General features: G+C 40.8%; 1 protein-coding gene across 4 annotated transcripts in view; it reads right to left on the bottom strand.

Annotated features, from left to right (window-relative positions):
• Positions 1-18,218, bottom strand: part of DCLK1 (doublecortin like kinase 1) — a 207,537-nt gene that overhangs the window by 21,117 nt on the left and 168,202 nt on the right. For all 4 annotated transcript variants that reach the window (XM_081004105.1, XM_081004104.1, XM_081004106.1 and 1 more), the window contains 6 exons: positions 12,323-12,469; positions 6,517-6,650; positions 5,945-6,022; positions 5,291-5,387; positions 3,373-3,453; positions 1,938-2,051 (listed from right to left, as the gene is read on the bottom strand). In XM_081004105.1, coding sequence (XP_080860231.1) covers positions 1,938-2,051; positions 3,373-3,453; positions 5,291-5,387; positions 5,945-6,022; positions 6,517-6,650; positions 12,323-12,469 — 651 coding nt within the window. The remainder of the gene's footprint in view (positions 1-1,937; positions 2,052-3,372; positions 3,454-5,290; positions 5,388-5,944; positions 6,023-6,516; positions 6,651-12,322; positions 12,470-18,218) is intronic.

Below are 18,218 nucleotides of genomic sequence, written 5' to 3' on the forward strand. Positions count from 1 at the left end.
AACAAAAAATAAACATAAGCATAATAAAGGCGGCGAAGGATGGGTGAAAAAGGAGCTGGCAAAGCATTTTGAAAGAGCTTTTGAAAAGCTATGAAATCCCTCGTGTAGAGGACCTGAGCAAGTGCTTCTCATGGACAAGCGTGCTGGCAGCCCAGTTGAAAAGGTTTTCAGCTGGGCAGTTGAGAACATACCTGATATTTCATATGACGAATGCACATAATGGGATGTTTTAGTTGTGGGAAACAGCTACTGTAGCTTTGGTTTTAATGGAACGTTTAAAAAAAGCAAATGCTGACTGTATTTTTAGCCAATGAGATGAATAAAAACAGTGACCAAACCTAAGGAAAGCATGAGGGAAAGATTACCTTCCATTTTTGAGGCAGGGATTATTTATTCAATTTTAACAGCTAAAGAAATAAAATCATTGGTGGGGTGGGAGGCGATGAGGAGAAGGACAAACACTTGCAAAACCGAATAACTCTGGAGCAAGCATCCAAAAAAGATGGGCTGAGCCAAACGAGCTGAATTTAATTCATGCCGAATTAAAATCCACCCCAAAAGGGCCAAGCCCAAAAAACTCCCCAAAACCATGAAAGTGGGAGAGCTACACAAAAAGAGGCTCCACCTGCACTTTATCCAAGCTGGGAACAAATGTCAATTAATCTGATATGGTCAATGGTTATTATGTTCGATGCATCATTCTGATGGCTCTTTCTGGAGCATGATTAGTAGGCACATTTATGAAAGGAAGCTTAAAAAGCACAAGCAGACGAAAATAAAGAAGATGGGCATGTTAAAAAACAAACAAACCCAGTGATCGCTCAGTGATATTAATTTATGGAAACCCAATGACTTCTGTGCATGTTTGTGGGAAATAGATAAATGATAACCCTGTTAGCTACTGTTGGCCTTTCTGTATTTATGGTTGGAAGAAGAGGAAGCGAGGAAGCCTGGTACACTTTCATCTGTGCTATTATGTGCAATTGAGATTTTAACAGGGCTTCTGCGGAGAATTGCAAAAAACCAAAACAAAAAACCATGTGTGCTACTAGAAGCTTTGTACAGAGTTCTGTTTAAATCTCCAGCCAGTTTGATTCCTGTCTGGAGGGAAGCAGCTAGCCAGCTTGTGTCCAAAAAGTGATATGTACACTGAATAAAATCTATGGGCACATAGATTTGTATCTTATAATGAAAATGGAAGTTTCTTCTTTTGGGTGTCTTTAAAAAAATGAGAGATTCATTTAGGTTATTAAAACGCTCCTATAATTCTATCAGACTGTGATGGAAAAATTAGGGCCTAGTCCTAAAACCATATTAGGCATTCCAGTATCAGTATCTTGAGTTCTGGGGGTGCGGACATTGTACGGCTGCCAATCATGCACATAGAATGCTCCATGGATCAGCTGTATACATGCCACAGCATGCAGGGCTTTAGGAGCCAATGCAGTGGGCTGCATATTGCTAATCCGTGCAGTATTTCAGTGTCAGCTGGTGTAGGCAAAAATTGCTACTCCGGAAGCAGTTGTATCTCTTGACACTTAATGATTTCTATGTGCTTGGTGTAAGGAATTCCTGCTTCGAATCGGGTTTTTTTGCTCTTGCTACAGGTAAGTATTATAACAGTCCAATCCAGGAAACAATTTTAAAGTAAATGATCACAAGCTTAAATGCCACATTTGTGAATGCACATTGGATTTTCTCCATCAAGGGATTGATTTTCAGAAATATATAGGATAGCGTGTGCTGCCTACTATCCTTGGGTGATGATATGGCTCTCAAGATGAAGAAATTGGAAGAAGATGGAATAATTGAAGTTTTATTTTATACTGCATTAAAGGCATAACTATCTGCTGAGTTTTGGCTGCCATCTCCTCAGCACAGACCCAATATACAGACGCTGCGGGAGAAAAGTTAAGCATTGTATTGCAGATGCTTACTGCTATAACGGAAACTCCAGCAGCTGTGCTGTTGGGCTTGGGGCCTGTGTTGAAATGCTTTTTGATCTTTCCAGCTACAGACAACTGGTGCTCATTCTCTGGAAGGCCATCATCCTGCAAAGCGAAAACAAGCATTTGTGAATTATGATCTACGAGGAGCTGAAGGACAATTGAGGAGACATTTTCTAGACCACTATCATATTGTATTTAACAATATATTAATTATTAGGACCTATTAGTTTTAACTGTTTTATTTGGGAATCTGCAATTTACAAGATCTAAAAGTGCTTGGAGGCAGCTGATTAACTTTCTAATATCATGAAGTTATGTGCTGAAGGTTGCCAATTGTTACACCATTCTAGTTTTGTATGGTATTCATGATTACCCAGTTGGCTAATTCAACATGCCTGAAGTTGACACAATAACAGTCTACATAGACTAGAGTTGGCCTAGGAGTAAGGCCTTAAAAGACCAACTTGCTGGGTATTTCCATGCGCTATTAAAATAGTTCTGGAGAATCCCCCAAAAAGAATAATTTCAGGGTATGTGTAATGAATAAACAGAATACAAAGACAGATTGCTTATGGTGTATTGCCACAGTCACTCTTACAAATGGGTTGTATTTTTTTGGTCATCCACAAGTCAGTAATATTCCCCCTTCCCCCTCAATGTGCCATATGAAACATACTCATATTCTTGTAAATAATGGCTGAAGTCTTAAAAAAAGCCCTTTAAAATAGATTTGCCCCACTCTTTCAGGTATTTTGGACATATGTACATCAACAACTGACCAGCATCTTAATACTTAAAGCTTTGTGCCAGTATCTCTGCAACATAGGAGTAACATCCTGTTTTGTAATCCGAAGAAGTGTGTGTGTCCTATGCTAAACAATAGCGTACTGATGCACTGAACTGGTTAAGGGTCATAAAGCACATCTCTAGCTTTTTTGGGGGTGGTAAATGGTTTGGGGGGCAAGGGGGGAAAGAGGGAGGGGAGGTCCATGTGCTAACGGGGCAACTTTGTTGTATAAAACCCTAGGTCTAAAGTAAAAGGTAAAGGACCCCTGGATGGTTAAGTCCAGTCAAAGGCGACTATGGGGTTGCGGCACTCATCTCCCTTTCAGGCCGAGAGAGCTGCTGCTTGTCCACAGACAGCTTTCCGCTTTATGTGGCCAGCATGACTAAACTGCTCCTGGCACAACAGAACACTGTGACGGAAACCAGAGTGCACAGAAACACCGTTTACCTTCCTGCTGCAGCGGTACCTATTTATCTACTTGCACTGGCGTGCTTTCGAACTGCTAGGTTGGCAGCTACTTGTGGCATGTGTCATATTTCTAAAACAGCAATGCAAAAGACTTCACAAGCAAATGATTTTTTTTTAAAAAAAGATAGCAATGTTAAAATAAAGCTGTTAGCCATTAGATTTACTTACATTAACCCATGGGTGTTCAAGGACTTGCAAAGCCGAAAATCGCTGGTCTATATCTACCTGTAGCATCATAGTAATAAGTTCCTGTGAAATGGAAAGTTCCATAGTTTAACTATATGCTGTATGAAGAAGCACTCCTTTTACCTGTCCTATATATTTCAATATTCAGCTTTGTTGGGTGTGCTTGGGTTCTAATGCTAGGAGACAGGGGAGGAAATTTTCTCCATGCCATGCATAATGCTATAAACTACTATCATGCTACCTCTCACTTGCCTTTTTTTTTTTTTTAAAGAATATTTATTCCAGTTTTAAAGTTACAAAAAATATAGAAAAAACAAACCACACACATCTTACAAAAAACAGACAATAAGAAAGAAATAAGAAAAAACAAAAAATCACAGTAAAAAATAACAAAAATCAAATTAGACCTTTACAACCTTTTTCCCTTTTACTTATTTCCATGACTTCCTCTCACCTCCCGGCTTTGTATTCTAGTTTAAATCGTATCTCCAGCAAATCCTTCTAACCTTCTTTTCTTTTACTTATTTTAACATTCGAAAGTATTTAATTCTCCTCTATCCTCATTTTACACTTCATATTTACTTATTCCATTGTACCATGTCTGCCAATACGGTCTAATATTCTTTTCCAACCTTTTTCTAACATTCTTTTATATTACAGTGTTTCTGAAGATATATTTTAAATTTTTTCCCGTCTTCTTCCATCAACCCTTCTTCCTCATCTCGGATTCTGCCGGCTCACTTGCCTTTTCTCTAAACTAAAACATTGCAAATACTGAAACCTTTCTTCATAGGGGAGTCAGTCTTTTCCCTCAATCATTTTGGTTGGCATTTTCTGAATGTTTCCAAGTCTACGATACCCTTTTTGAGGTGAGGTGTACACAGTATTCCAAATGCGGCTGCACCATAGATTTGTATATTGTGTCCTCCCTAAAAGAGGGCACGTGTTGCGGTGAGACCTGGAGACTGACCCCCTGTGTTGTGGGTGGGTTTGATTGGTCAGCCACAACACCCGATTGGCAGGTCCCTCGATGTTGGGTTCAATTTGACCAATGGAGCGCAGTCCAAATGGATTGCAGGACCTATTTATGCCCATGCACGTGACCCAGAGCTTCCTCTTTCGGCTCATGCATTCGGAACACCCGCCCACCTCTCCCTATTTTTAAGGCATTGTGCTTTGACCTTGCTATGCCGTCGTGTGTTGTCTGTCATTGGGACAGGGGCACGGCAGGAATTTCCCCACTTGGCTGATTGGCTGTTGCCATTTGGGTTTCGCCTGCCGCGTAGCAAATTGTCACAACTTGTAAGTTGCGGATAGGCTCTGCTTCAGGTGATAGGGATGGAGGAACGCTCTCACCATCCCTATGTGAAGGGTATTCCATTAAAGGAATCCAGGGACTCAAATGGTTTGGTCAACCCCTGAGAGGGGGTTGTGCCCGTGCCTGAGTCCAGGGGGGCATCTGGGTGGTGAACAGTGTCTGTACCCGGCTTTTCACCTTCCCAGGTGTTCACCCTTGGCTGACCTATGCTGGTGCCCTGGGTCAGCGCTGCCTGCAAGAGTGCAGGGAACTAGTCGAACCAGAACCTATACAACCACTCACCTTCTGTAATCAATAAAGTTGTGGCCTAAATTCTGCCAAAAACCAAAACTAAAATTTGAGTCATGTGTGAATTTATTTGGGGGGGGGGGAGGTCTCTGGGCCTGAACATGCAAAACAGCATTATGATATCGACAGTTTTATTTTCCATTCCTTTCTGCAGCACATTGGGTTAGCATCTTCATCTGCACTAGCTAAAACTTTTTGATCTGCACCAGTTGAAACTTTACAATAGGCTCCCTGAGAAGGCTTGTAAAGAGAGCTGTCAGTAAGATATGAAAAAAGCAAAGCAGCACAATTTACCTTTGCAGAGTCAGAAACATTATCCCAGTAGGGAGATGGAAAGTCTACTTGTCCCATCAGAATCTGATCAAAAAGGACTTCCTGATCTTCTCCACTTCTACACGGTAAGGAAACAAAAGTGTTAAGTTTCCACCACATGGAAAAAGGTAAAGTAAATACATGAAACAGCAAGACTCTGCTCTTCAAGCCCAGTGCTTGAGGAAAAATGTGTTTCTCCCATTTTGCAGAGTCTACCAAACAGCATGTATTCAAAATGTGAAAGAAAGAAAGCTCCTAAGAAACAGTTGCTTTTGTTAATTCATCAGACTATATCTGAAAATTGCAAGGCTCTGCACTTCTACTTTTAGTAAACATATATTTGATATACATTTTATACCATTCTAAAAGGGCATAATATTTAAATTCTGGGAAGAACATCATTTTTATTTCGTTTGTTTTTTACCGGCAATGAATTGCATAAATAAAAATAAACCTATGATATCATCATCTCACCTATCATGATACTGTTTAGGTAAATTACATTGCCTCACACAGCAGGGGAGGAGAAAGATGGGGAGGGCAGCTAGTATTATACCCGGAGAGAAAAAAACATTTGGGTTTCCAATAGCACAGAAGTGCATTGTTAAAAGGGGAACAGAACAGCATTGCGCATACCCACGGAATGGAGGGAAACCACACAGCAGGATGTAAGTAATCACACCAGCTGCCCAGATGTCCACCTTCAGGCCATATCTACAAGTGACAAGAGATTATGATTAATATTATAAAGAATGTGTGATCAATAGTGCAAAATAAAAGCAAAGAGAAAATGATACCATGGCAAAGACCATCATTAAATTACACGCCGTTGTCTTAGTAATAGCTATATTTTACATGGCATTTTAGAAAGTGAAGTGCAAGAATTAAATCTAAAATATTAAAATTCAAATACAGTGTGATTTATATTCAAATGCACATCCACTATTCACGAGAAGAATATGGCTCTTTTTCACTAGATGACAGTCGCTCTGCGCACCTGGCACTAACTGAAACAGGATATAAAATGAAGGAAGAGAGATTGTAAACAGCAGTAATCAACAACTATCATTAATACTACCTTAGAAACTTGATAAATGTTTGATTGTTGCCTTGGACCTAATCTTCTCAAGATGTTCTTCTCAAGATTTAATTTATAAATTACTAATACATTTCATTGTTCATACCAAATGTGTTACAAACCATCTTACCCAGTTTCCGCAATGATTTCTGGAGCTACATAAGTAGGTGTCCCACAGACGGTGTAAAGAGGTCCGTCAACGATAGTGGCCAGTCCAAAATCTCCCAGCTTCAGTGACTTGCTTCCATCTTGGTGCTCATAAACCTAAACAAACAGTCTTCTGATTTAGTGTGTTCCCTCTAGCAGGAATCTCCCTTTCCCTTAACAGTCAATCTTCTATTCCATTGTGCTTGTGGCAGTGAAGGCCCCCATCCCCAAGCATGCCTGAACACAGCAGATGTGGGGAGGCTAGAGCCAGAGGTGAACAGAGAGTGATAAAGGGGTTGGAGTGAACTTAGCTTGCACTTAATAAACATGAAACAGTAGCCAGAAGCTTTAAACGGAACAAACAGCACAGTATCCTTACTGTAGGGATGTAAGACAGGTTGCTGGAGTTGCTATAGAGACAATCTATTGCCATGCAGGTGGTATAGTCCTCCAGTATTCATAATTAAAATTAATTTAATAAGAGCAGATAGGATAGTTTAGTTCACTCTATGAGGAAGAAGGATCTTTGAAGGTCACTTCCAGCTTGGTCATCACTTTTCTATCAGAAATTGTCCATGGCTGAGAATGAAGTATAGGCCAAGCAGGTTTCTCCCTACTACTTAAGGATATCTGCTTTTGGCTGAGTATTGGACTTCATGCCATTAGGCACTTCCAGATCCATTATTCTACATTTCAGTGGCCATTGACCACAGAGGGAATTTGTTTTTATTAATAAAATTGCCTCCTATCTCAGATTCTCTACAACACTTCTTTACCCTTTAAATTGTGAGCTAGGCAGCCACCAAAGCCTATTGCAAGAGAAATGCAAACTACACGTAAATTGCACAGCAACAGAAACACACCGTAGCATCAAACACATATTTTGAGAATATGTTTTGCATTCAGAGGCCTACTCCCCCCCCCCCTTTCAATTGGGTTTCAGTGAGCTCATGAAACCGGAATTTTGTCTTCGAAAAGGAGCAGCAAACAGAAATTTTCAGCACACACTGGCTGTGACAAAGCCAGAATGAATATGGGTAGGGAAGGAGGATATTTAAAAATGGAATTGCTCTATTATTAAAAATGCAAGTTGCTAGGCACATCTGGTTTATGAATCTTTAAGAAAGTGTTTGCTGAAGTGGCAGCAATAAATTATTTTTCAATGACATTTTTAATTAGGGATTGTGCACTAGGTTTTGTAAAGACTTTGTGACTAGGACATAGAATGCAGAGCTACCTCAGTGTCTGAATTTACACTAGGCAGAATACAACATTTATTTTTAATAAACAACCCCAGGCATATTTTTTCATTGTTTCTATTGTGGGGCAGGGCAGGGGAAGTTATTTTGCAAAGTGTTCAGGCACTTAAAACATTAAGTTTGTTGAATGTCTATTAAAAGAACCAATTTATCATTTCACCAGGATTTTTTTAACTAAAAAAAAATCCAGAGATGCATTTTTTAAAATATATACATAACTTCTCCCTGGAGCTTTTTACAAGGGTTTATTTTCTTTTTTAAAACCCAACCCTTCAGTCCATTTCTGAAAACAAGTAAACAAGCGGTGGGCACGGGGACATGCTCCCTCTGCCCTGGTAAGTAAGATTAAAGACAAAAATAAGGCTTCAATGTAAAGCGGTAATATTTTAATTGTCTGCCCTGCGAAGAGCAAAGAATGTAGATGATCATTTAAAGCTCATCTTACTAAGAAAGTAAGCTCTTTACAAGTTCTATTTTCCTTTAAGCCCTGAAGGGCAATTAAAGAGATGCGGATTAGTGCAAATTACCCACTATGTAGTGCTTTCACTGTTTTAACTAAGCAATAAAACTGTGTAATTGTACAACACTAATTGAATCCAGCCACACATAATTGTGTGCTACCATATGTCTCCCATTACTCTAAAGACTGTCCATATTTCCTAAGCTGCTCTTGTGATCACTGCAGATGGCAACAGTCAGAGAAGTTGTTCTCCTGGGCTTATTATATGGCTATAAAGCTATCCCATGATTTGACAAAATAATCATGTTAAATAGGAGCAATTATGAAAAAATGCTCCAATTAAAATGGAAAAGGCATGCCTTCCAGATGAAGGGAATGTAGAGGTGAAGTATTACAGCCTTTTCATATGACTAAGGCTTTTAGCTTGGCTTGCTAAAATGGTAAAAGAGCCAGTTGATTAATAGCACATGTATTGGAATGCGATATGAATACCATGCATGGTAAAATCAGCAAAAGAGGTGTGGCCATAATTTAGTAACCCTTTTACACCCACATGTGTCAACCTCTGCCTTCATCCAAATCAAAATCATCCATATTATGAGCGAGCAAGATGTTCAGGCATTATGTTGTTATGATTTTGGGGTGTTAAGATGGGTGCCAGACACTTCTAACCCCGGGATCCACCAAGTGTTAGAATAGGCGAAACGGGATGTGGGTGGCGCTGTGGGTTAAACCACAGAGCCTAGGGCTTGCCGATCAGAAGGTCAGTGGTTCGAATCCCCGCGACGGGGTGAGCTCCCATTGCTCGGTCCCTGCTCCTGTCAACCTAGCAGTTCGAAAGCACCTCAAAGTGCAAGTAGATAAATAGGTACCACTCCAGTGGGAAGGTAAACAGCATTTCCATGCGCTACTCTGGTTCGCCAGAAGCAGCTTAATCATGCTGGCCACATGTACGCCAGCTCCCTTGGCCAATAAAGCAAGATGAGCGCCACAACCCCAGAGTCGGTCACGACTGGACCTAATAGTCAGGGGTCCCTTTACCTTTAAAGGCCAGGCTAGCCTCTTGGTGAGGTGATAACCTAGGTAATTTGCCATTAAGAAGGATTAAGGGGCTCAGTCCAAGATGTTAAATGGGTGATGCCACCTTCCTAAGCAGAAAAGGCAGAGTTTAAAGTAGAGAATTCGTGACCTGGGAGAAGAGAGGATTGAGGAGGATTGGAAGAAATTTAAGAACTATTTACAAAAGCATTGTAATTTGAGTGAATGCTAAATAAGATGCTAGACTAAAATAACTGAGCACCACTAAATTTAGAAGTTTTTAAGAAAATAAGTAAGACTGTGAAAACTTAGCTCCTTTCGAGAATTATAAGATTATGAAATAAAGAAGGGATATAAGAATTTAAATAAGATGATAAATTGCTGACAAAATGTTACAACGATGAAAGTGGGAGCGGGAGATGTGAGGAAGTCCAAAGAAAATGTGAAACTATGTTAAGACAAATGCTACATTGTTTATTATGTTTATTTTTTACTGTAAAACCCAATAAATTGCTTTAAAAAAAAAATAAAGTAGAGATTTGGGGAGTGATGTGACCTAGATGTAAAGCAACAAGCTGGAGAGTGTGAGAGCAATGTTTGAGAAGCAATACCATCTTGGGGTGTTTATTCTGTCAATTGCAATAGGACCGAACAGGTGTGGATTAGCTCAGATTAAGCTATTTCCCCCAAAACCCAGTCAGAAAAACAGCTTAGCTTCATCTAAGCCAAACTGATGGGTGCCAAGGACAGAACGTGCAGCCAACAATTTTGCCAACCATTTTGCCCATGTTTGGTACCTACCCCAATTCAGTGAAATGGGAGGGGGGACACCGCCAGGCCAAAGATCAAGGTGTTACTATTAATATAGTACACATTTTTTGTATGAAGTAAAGGCTTGGGATGAGATTTCATGGACATATGTGTGAACTAGTCCTATATCTAGATATAGATATCTAAATGTGTGATCCTAAAATAACTTCTATGGAAGTTAAGTCTTAAATCAGTGTACCCAATTTCTATGCAATGTGCTTAGGACTAGCGTGTGGCCACGGATATTATTTTAGCTAGTATCCATATTGCATCTGGATAGCACAATTCAGTTAGTGCAAAAAAACCATACTAGCATTTGGTATGCAATACTAAGAACAATATGCCCCAGGCATCTTGAAGCTGCAAAGGCAATCTTGCCAGTGATAGCTGCTTAGAAATAATCACATCTCAACAAACTCCCTTGTGCTTTTGTGCAGTTTAAACTGATGGAAGCAACATACACAGACATGTCCTTTGAGTGCAATTGTCTTAGTAGGAAAATGTATTGACTAGTAATCAGTGTGGAATGTGTACAATAGCGCAGGACTATTGTGAGTGCTCTGGACTGCAAAATACACGAAAACATGGTTATAAAAAAAATACCCAGCATAATTGCTCGTGGTAGGTCAGTCAATGCTATTTTAAGAGGGAAAACAACCAAGAGGGTGAGGGAGAACTTCAGTCTACTGCTGTCAAACTTGAGAAAAGTTTGAATACAAAAGCATTGTAAGCGTTTCCCCATGAGACCATCTCTGGCGTTCTCAGAAACAAGAGTCTAATGAATCTTGACATGTGATTGCACTAGCTTACATACACAGCAGTGCACCAATACTAACATTCAGACTTCGATATGGCAAAGAATACACTGCATTGTTGAAAAGTGGTGTGTGTGTGTGTGTGTGTGTGTGTGTGTGTGTGTGAAATATTAGTTCCACAGTGCAACTGAGCCTAACTGCAATTATTCACAAGGAACAGGCTAGCAGGGTGAGTGGATGGTTGGGTTCCATTTGTTGTTAACGTTGGACCCAACACTATTATGCTGGGCCCTACACAATCAGGACAGAGCTGTGCATAAAGATCTGCCACCCACACATTTGATTTGGCTCTCAGCCTCTTTCCTAAACAGTAACAAACTTTCCTATTAGCCCAGGTAAACAAGAAAGGCAGAGGCAGCAAAATTATACAAAAGATAATTGTCACACTGTACTTTTAATGTGCTGTGAACTCCTATTCCTCTCCCAGAGCTAGAGTTCTCAGAGTGGTTTAGAAATCAATCCCTCTTTGTGGCAAACTTTGGCAACTGAAACTCTGCGAAGGGAATAGGAACCTCCAAACAACTCACAGAACCCTAGAGCAGATTGGAGTGGGTGGGTGCAAGGGGCTTCAAAGGGAAGGGTGAAACTGCAAACCCTGGCAATTCTCCCTTTCTCCTGAAGAAGACTCTGCTGGATCAAAGATCAGCAGACTGGGACACAACTGGATACAACTCACAGATTCTATAGAAGCAGCAATACTTTTCTCAGGTCTCCTCACCAAACGGTTCTAGTTTGCAGGAAGGTCCTACCATAGCTTTTGGTATGAGGGTAGAGGAGAGACAAAGCTGGTAGAAGCAAGATGAAGTTGGTTTGCAGCCTGGTATACTTGGGTTCAGAGCATAGCTGATGGTTGGGGAATAAGAAATGTGCTTGTTTGTGTGGGTTCTGAGGTACAATGGACCAACTGGAGGCAGTACCAAGACTACCAAAGCAGTAGATGAGTTGCAAATGATTAAACAGCATGAAACATAGCACCCACAACATAAAAGGTAGACAGGACACTGTGGCTTTTCATGTAATTCAAAGTCAGGAAAAAACCTCTTTTGGAGTCATAGAGAGAACAGCACTGGGGCATCATAACATTTCAAAGGTTTGTCTTTAGAAATAATATTAACAATGTTTGTTGGACTACTTGACAGATTCAGAAGCTCAATTCTCCAACAGCATGATCCTTGAAATATTGCATATAGCCCAATCCCTTTATCTCTAAAATAGAAGTAAACCATTTGTGTTCCACAAGTAAAGCATGAATCTTCTGTAGACAGTGCAATATTTGCTAGACTTGAAATGCTTCTTAGGGTGAGCATTTTTATCTAGAGATACGTATTTCATTGAAGCTGTGAGGCAGGCTACCAACATCAGCCATATGAACAGAAATCTCCAGCACATACCAAAGGTTAAACTTACCAGCAGATTCTCAGGTTTGATATCCCTGTGGACAATGTTCAAGCTATGAAGATATTTAATGGCACTGGCCAGATTGTACAGCATCCCACTAGCGTCCCGCTCTGTATATTTGTTTGTGGAAGTAATGGCATCAAAAAGGTCTCCGCCCTGGAATAAAATAATTGTCATGTTTGAACACCATTCCACTAAAAACAGAGAGGACTGAGATTCCAGAAACATACTGTAATGAAAAGCATAATCATATTCTTTGAGAACAGAACAGAGGACCCATATAAAAAGATAGGTCTAATATCTGTGGTGGAAATTTTGTCTATCAGGCTGAACATGATGGAAGAATCAGTCTGACTGTAGCAGTAGATCATTGTCAGGATCCTGGGACTCAGCTACCTCCCCCCCTTTGGCCGTAGATAAGCAGGACAAAGCGAAAAGAGTCCCTTATCATTTAAAGAGTCTTTAATGATTGCAGCAGAACATAACACATCCATTCTCGGAAGGAAGGTGTTCCCAATTAAGGATTCCATCCACTTTCCCCCTAGTTTTGACCTTTAAAGCCTTATGTGGCCTAGGACCCACGTACCTACAGGACCACCTCTCCTGGTATGCCCCACGGAGGACCTTAGGGTCCACAAATGACAACATTTTGGAGGTCCCAGGTCACAAGGTGGTTAGACTGGTCTCAACTAGGGCCAGGGCCTTTTCAGTACTGGCTCCGACTTGGTGGAATGCACTGTCACAAGAGACTAGGGCCCTGCGGGACTTGACATCTTTCCATAGGGCCTGCAAGAGAGAGCTACTTTTGAAATGAGGCTGCATTTTAACCTGTATTTTAAATTGACCCCCCCCCATTATATTTTTACTGTAATTTTACTGGTGTTAGCTGCCCTGAGCCCAGCTCTGGCCAGAGAGGGCAGGGTATAAATAAAATTTATTATTATTATTAGTCACTTCCATCTTGCAACCTGATCTCGCAACCACCCTGCTTTTTGTGTAGCCACCTTATCTGCTCTATGTGACCTTGGACACTTTCCAGCGAGAGAGAGTCTGTTAGCTCTCTTTTCCAGTTCTTCTTCACTTTGCTGTTCACCCCCCAGTTTGTCCCAACTTTTGTCTTCAGAACTATGCCCCTCTGTAAACCACTCTTCCAAATCTATACTGCTCCACTGCTCCTGGGCAGCTTCAGAATTCTGGTCAGGAACAGGGGGAGGAGGAAGGGGAGGGTCCCACCATTCCTCATCAGAGCTGTATTCCTCATGTGCTTCAGCTGCTCCTGCACTTGACCACTTCAGGACTCCAGGTGGGGGAGATCATTGGACTAAGTGCTCTACTGCACACAGAAAACTAGATGCCAGGGAGACACACCCCTAGTTCACCCTCCTTGATAATCAGGATTCTCCCTTAATTTAGTTCGTTCACAAAATTTTATTTTTTAAAAACAACAACAGTTAAAGCCTCAAATTGGTTTTCTGAACCTTTTCCATCTTTATAATATTTTTCTTGAGAAGTGGTGCCCAGAACTTGCACTGTATTCCAAATGTGGTTGCACTACAGATTTTGTAGAAGGGCATTATGATATCTGCATTTTTAATTTCAGCTCCTTTCCTAATGATCCCTAGCATGAATCTTTCCGCAACATTTTCACAGCTGACACACACTGGGCTGACATCTTTACTACAACCCCAAAGCCTTATCCCTGCTCAATCACTGACAGTCCATACCACCTGAACATATATCACACCTTGCAAGTGCCCCGAAAAACCAAGACATCCCGTTTTTTCTTGCAAGAGGACAGAAGCCATTTGGGGGCACCATGATCTTGTGATTTTTCAGGGCCACAATCTCACGTGGTGCCCCAAAATGCACATTTTTGGGCACCAAGCCCAAAAAAGCGGCTTTCCGGGTAGAAATCATGGTGCAAAATTGCATGAAATTAGGGTGCCCAAAATGGCCACCATCTTCTTGTGAGAAAAAAAGAAAACAGGAAGATGGCATTCCAAAAGATGGCATCCCAGCTTTTACCTTTGGAGGGTATGACAAAAATGTGAAATGAAGAGTTTTCACCCTAACATGCATCACTTTACACTTACACTGAATTGCATTTGCCATTTTACTGCCAATTCACTCACTTTGCACAGGTCCTTCCAGAGCTTTTTGCAATCCCTTTTTGTTTTAATGACCCAGAACAATTTAGTATCATCAGCAAACCTGCCCACCTCACTGCTCTCCCCTAACTGTAGATTGTTTATGAATGTAATAAAAGCTTCACTGGATCAGGTTTTGAGTCCACCTATTCCCATGTCCTGCTTTTAACCTTCCTATTCCCATTACATATCTATATTTGTTTTATATTGATTTAACTGCTGTGGTTTACCCAGAGAACCTTGGGAATTGTAGTTTTGTGAGGCTGTTGAGAATACTCCAGCAGAGGTCATTAGCAGCCTCACAGCACTACATTTCCTATAACTCCCTCAAGAGAGAGAATACTATGAAACAAACTTGTAGTGGGGAAGAGAGAGGCCCCTTTATTGGGCACGAAAAGGCTTCATTTCATGACAGGCATATAATAGGCAAATTAGACCCTTGTCATACGGGCTGTACAAATTTAGAATGCATGTTTTGTTCCTTCGAGGCTCTTCTCATATGTATACGTTAATATCCTGGTTTAATCCATGGTGTGTATCACAGTCTAAGTACCTTCCCCCCATTGGCCTTCTCCTTTCTCTCCCTACCCCCCAAACAACAAAATCCTGCCTCTGCCTTGGAAAACACCCTAATCTGCTGTTTGTATGCAGAGGAAAGTCTGGATAGCTGCCTGCAGTTAACCAAGATAGGTGCTCATAGCACTTCCGTCGGTTCTCTTCCTATTTGCAGAGCTGTGGGGATGGCTTTCTGCCAAAGTAATAAATAAAGGGACTGAGTTGTGTCAGCTTACATAAGGAAAATACATTTTCACTTCTGCACTTGAGGAAAGATTAAAACAAAGGAATAGTAATAGTAGTTCAGGGAGCTACGGTGTTAAACTCTTTCCTAAAACAAGAATGTTGAGTTGTTTTAAAATAAGTCTTATTTAATGTTGGAAATCTAGACCAAAACCCAATTTTTAATCAACACTTGCAATCTTAAGTTACCAGTGCTTTAATGGTTTCATTCCATCTTATTTATGAGAGCCTATCAAATAAGATACATCTTGTGGGTGTTTCACAATGAAGGGATATCGCATACAAATGACTTCACCAAAACTCCCCGAAACTGCTTTAAAAAACCCACCAACAATCTCATGAAAACATTTTTTTTTACAGATTATTTCTTCGTTTGAAGAAAATTTTGTGAAAAATGACAAACATTTATTTTATAATAAAACTACCATCATTTGATTATCAGCTGTCAGGAAGTACCACAGGGAAGTGGAACAGCACACACTTTGTATCCAAATGGTCACATGTTCAAACACCAATAAAAAAATACCTATCTCTCTAAGGCCTTATTTAGAGCGTCACTGCTATTTGCAGCAGAAAATACTGGGCAAGTTGGCTCAAGAGCAAACTTTATGTTCACTGATGGTGGGAAATTTGAACCCCTCACCACTTTCTATTCTGGCCTCAGATAACCCAAACTCAGTGGCAAGTTAGCAAGGAAAGAGAGACTGTCATGGAACCAAATGATCATACTTTCTCTTTGGTTTTCCTCTGATGTCCATTACGACATACAGTTGACTCACAACTTTCATGCATTTAACTTTATGCGCTTGGCCAGAAAAGGGGGAAGGTGTCTGGGGAAAACTGTGGCAAGAATTGGAAGAATTTGAGGACACCCCTGCTTGTATGGTTGTAAGCAGAATTTAAGATTTGTACAGTGCACCTGAAGGAGGTCCCCATTTCAATTCTGCACACATTGTGCAGTCCAGGTGTAAGTATATGATAGATTTCCTTATGGTTCCTAAGGAATAATGTTGGTTGGGGCAAATGGTTAACACTATGGATAACCTTTGGGGCATGAGGAGTCGCCATGGTGATTTGTCCCCTGCCAAAAGCAGCTTGCTCTCAAACAGTCCTTCAAATTACATCTGGACCTGGAGAGCAAAAGTCCACCCACTCAGGAGACCCTCATGCTCCAAGAGGAATGACTCATAGAATGGGCTTCTCCCCTCACTAGCAACAGTAATTTCCCCAAGAGTAACTCTTCAAAAAGGAGGGAGGTTTTTTTTTGGGGGGGGGGAGAACATTTATTTTGAACACATGCAAAATATCTCAGGTTTTGCAAGTACTTGAATGAAATGCAAATATGTAATGTTTAAACTGAATGGGCGACCATCCCCCTTTTGGATAAAGACTTTAAATAATTAACTTTACAGTCAACTTTCTTGGACAGCACAGAATTCCACCTTTTACTTCACGTAAGGGATCATGCCAATTTCTGCTTTACTAACTGACATAACAGGTCGCCTGCTGCAGTCAAGGCACTGTAGAAGATGGGCCCAGGATCCTTAATGTTTTATCGCCCAACCGCGCCCCCCCCCCATTCTGCATTTTATTGGAATCAAGACAGACTAACAGAAGCATCTGAATGTATTTTTTAAAAGAAAAAAAGAAGGAAAAGTCAACCCTTATCACCTATGAACATAAGGCACTGAAATCCCGAAGTACAGTAACCAATTATTTATTTACTAGCTAGCAACATAAATGCTGTAACATTCCTTTTCTCATGTGAAATTGAAATTAGATCCTTGAACAGCAGGAGGAAACCCTATAATAAATCATGCTTGTTAAAATAGCTAAACCAGTGCTGGGCTTGAATAATAATTTGGTCTCACTATGTGCAATGGCAGCTCGCCAGCGACCACGTCCTTTCTCCTTTCCACAAGCGCTGCTTGCAACATGCTTTTATTTGTATTTATGAAGTGCTTTCCTCACACTCAAGGCCTTTTACGCAGCAGCGAGTGACATGCCTGCCATGAAATGAAAACGTGTCTGCAGCAGCAGCCACCACTTATATCAAACTTGTGGCTGCCAATTAATGCAAAATGGTAGTAGCCAGAAACTGGCGCTCCACCACATCAAGCCTTTTCCTCCCAAATATCTTTCCCATCTGTGAACTTGATTTAAACTTGGGTCTTCAAAAGCCAATCCACAGCAGATGGTTACACAATTGTAAAGGGCATGCTGTGCAAGGGATAAGGCCAGCCGTTGTTGAATCAACAGCTCACATCTTCCCAAATGCGCTTGCTTCAGTACTTAGAGAATAAATCACAGCAAGGTTTGTTCAACTGTCAAACTTAATGAATAAGAGAAGGTGTCACACCTTATTTAGAATGAACTTGTCACACACAGTTTGCGACAGCTCTCACAATATCTTATTGTAGCAAAGATCCTATTACATGGAGAAATTTCAGTTTCGTTTGCAGCTATGAAAACCTGCTACACCTAACCCCACACAAATTATTCAGTTACGAATCCAGCTTTTTCCACAGCAGGTAAGTGGGAGAACTTTGCGGGCAAAACCCCTGGCATTCACAGCCTTGGGTAGCAAGTTCGGGAAAGATCCCTGCATAATTCAGGGTCATCCAAAGAAGACCAAGAGTGGGAATGTGAGAATACAAAGGAACCACACCTTCAGAGGGTGCACGGTTAAACTATGGAATTCATTATCACAAGGTTCTTGTAACCAACTTAGACTGCTTTAAAAGGGGATTAACCTTATGCTCCATAAATTTGTCTATTGTTGGCTACTGATCATGATGGCTGTATACTACCTGCAGGATCAGAGGATCCATGACTCTAAATAGCAGTCACTGGGGAGCAACAATGGGAAGGGGTTAATGCACTCATGTCCTGCTTGTGGGCTTCCCATAAGCATCTGCTGGGTCACTGTGAAAACAGGATTCTGGTTCAGATAGATCTTT

The sequence above is a fragment of the Podarcis pityusensis genome (genome assembly GCF_964106645.2).
Source record: "Podarcis pityusensis genome assembly, chromosome: 4".
NCBI classification, from domain to species: Eukaryota; Metazoa; Chordata; class Lepidosauria; order Squamata; family Lacertidae; genus Podarcis; species Podarcis pityusensis.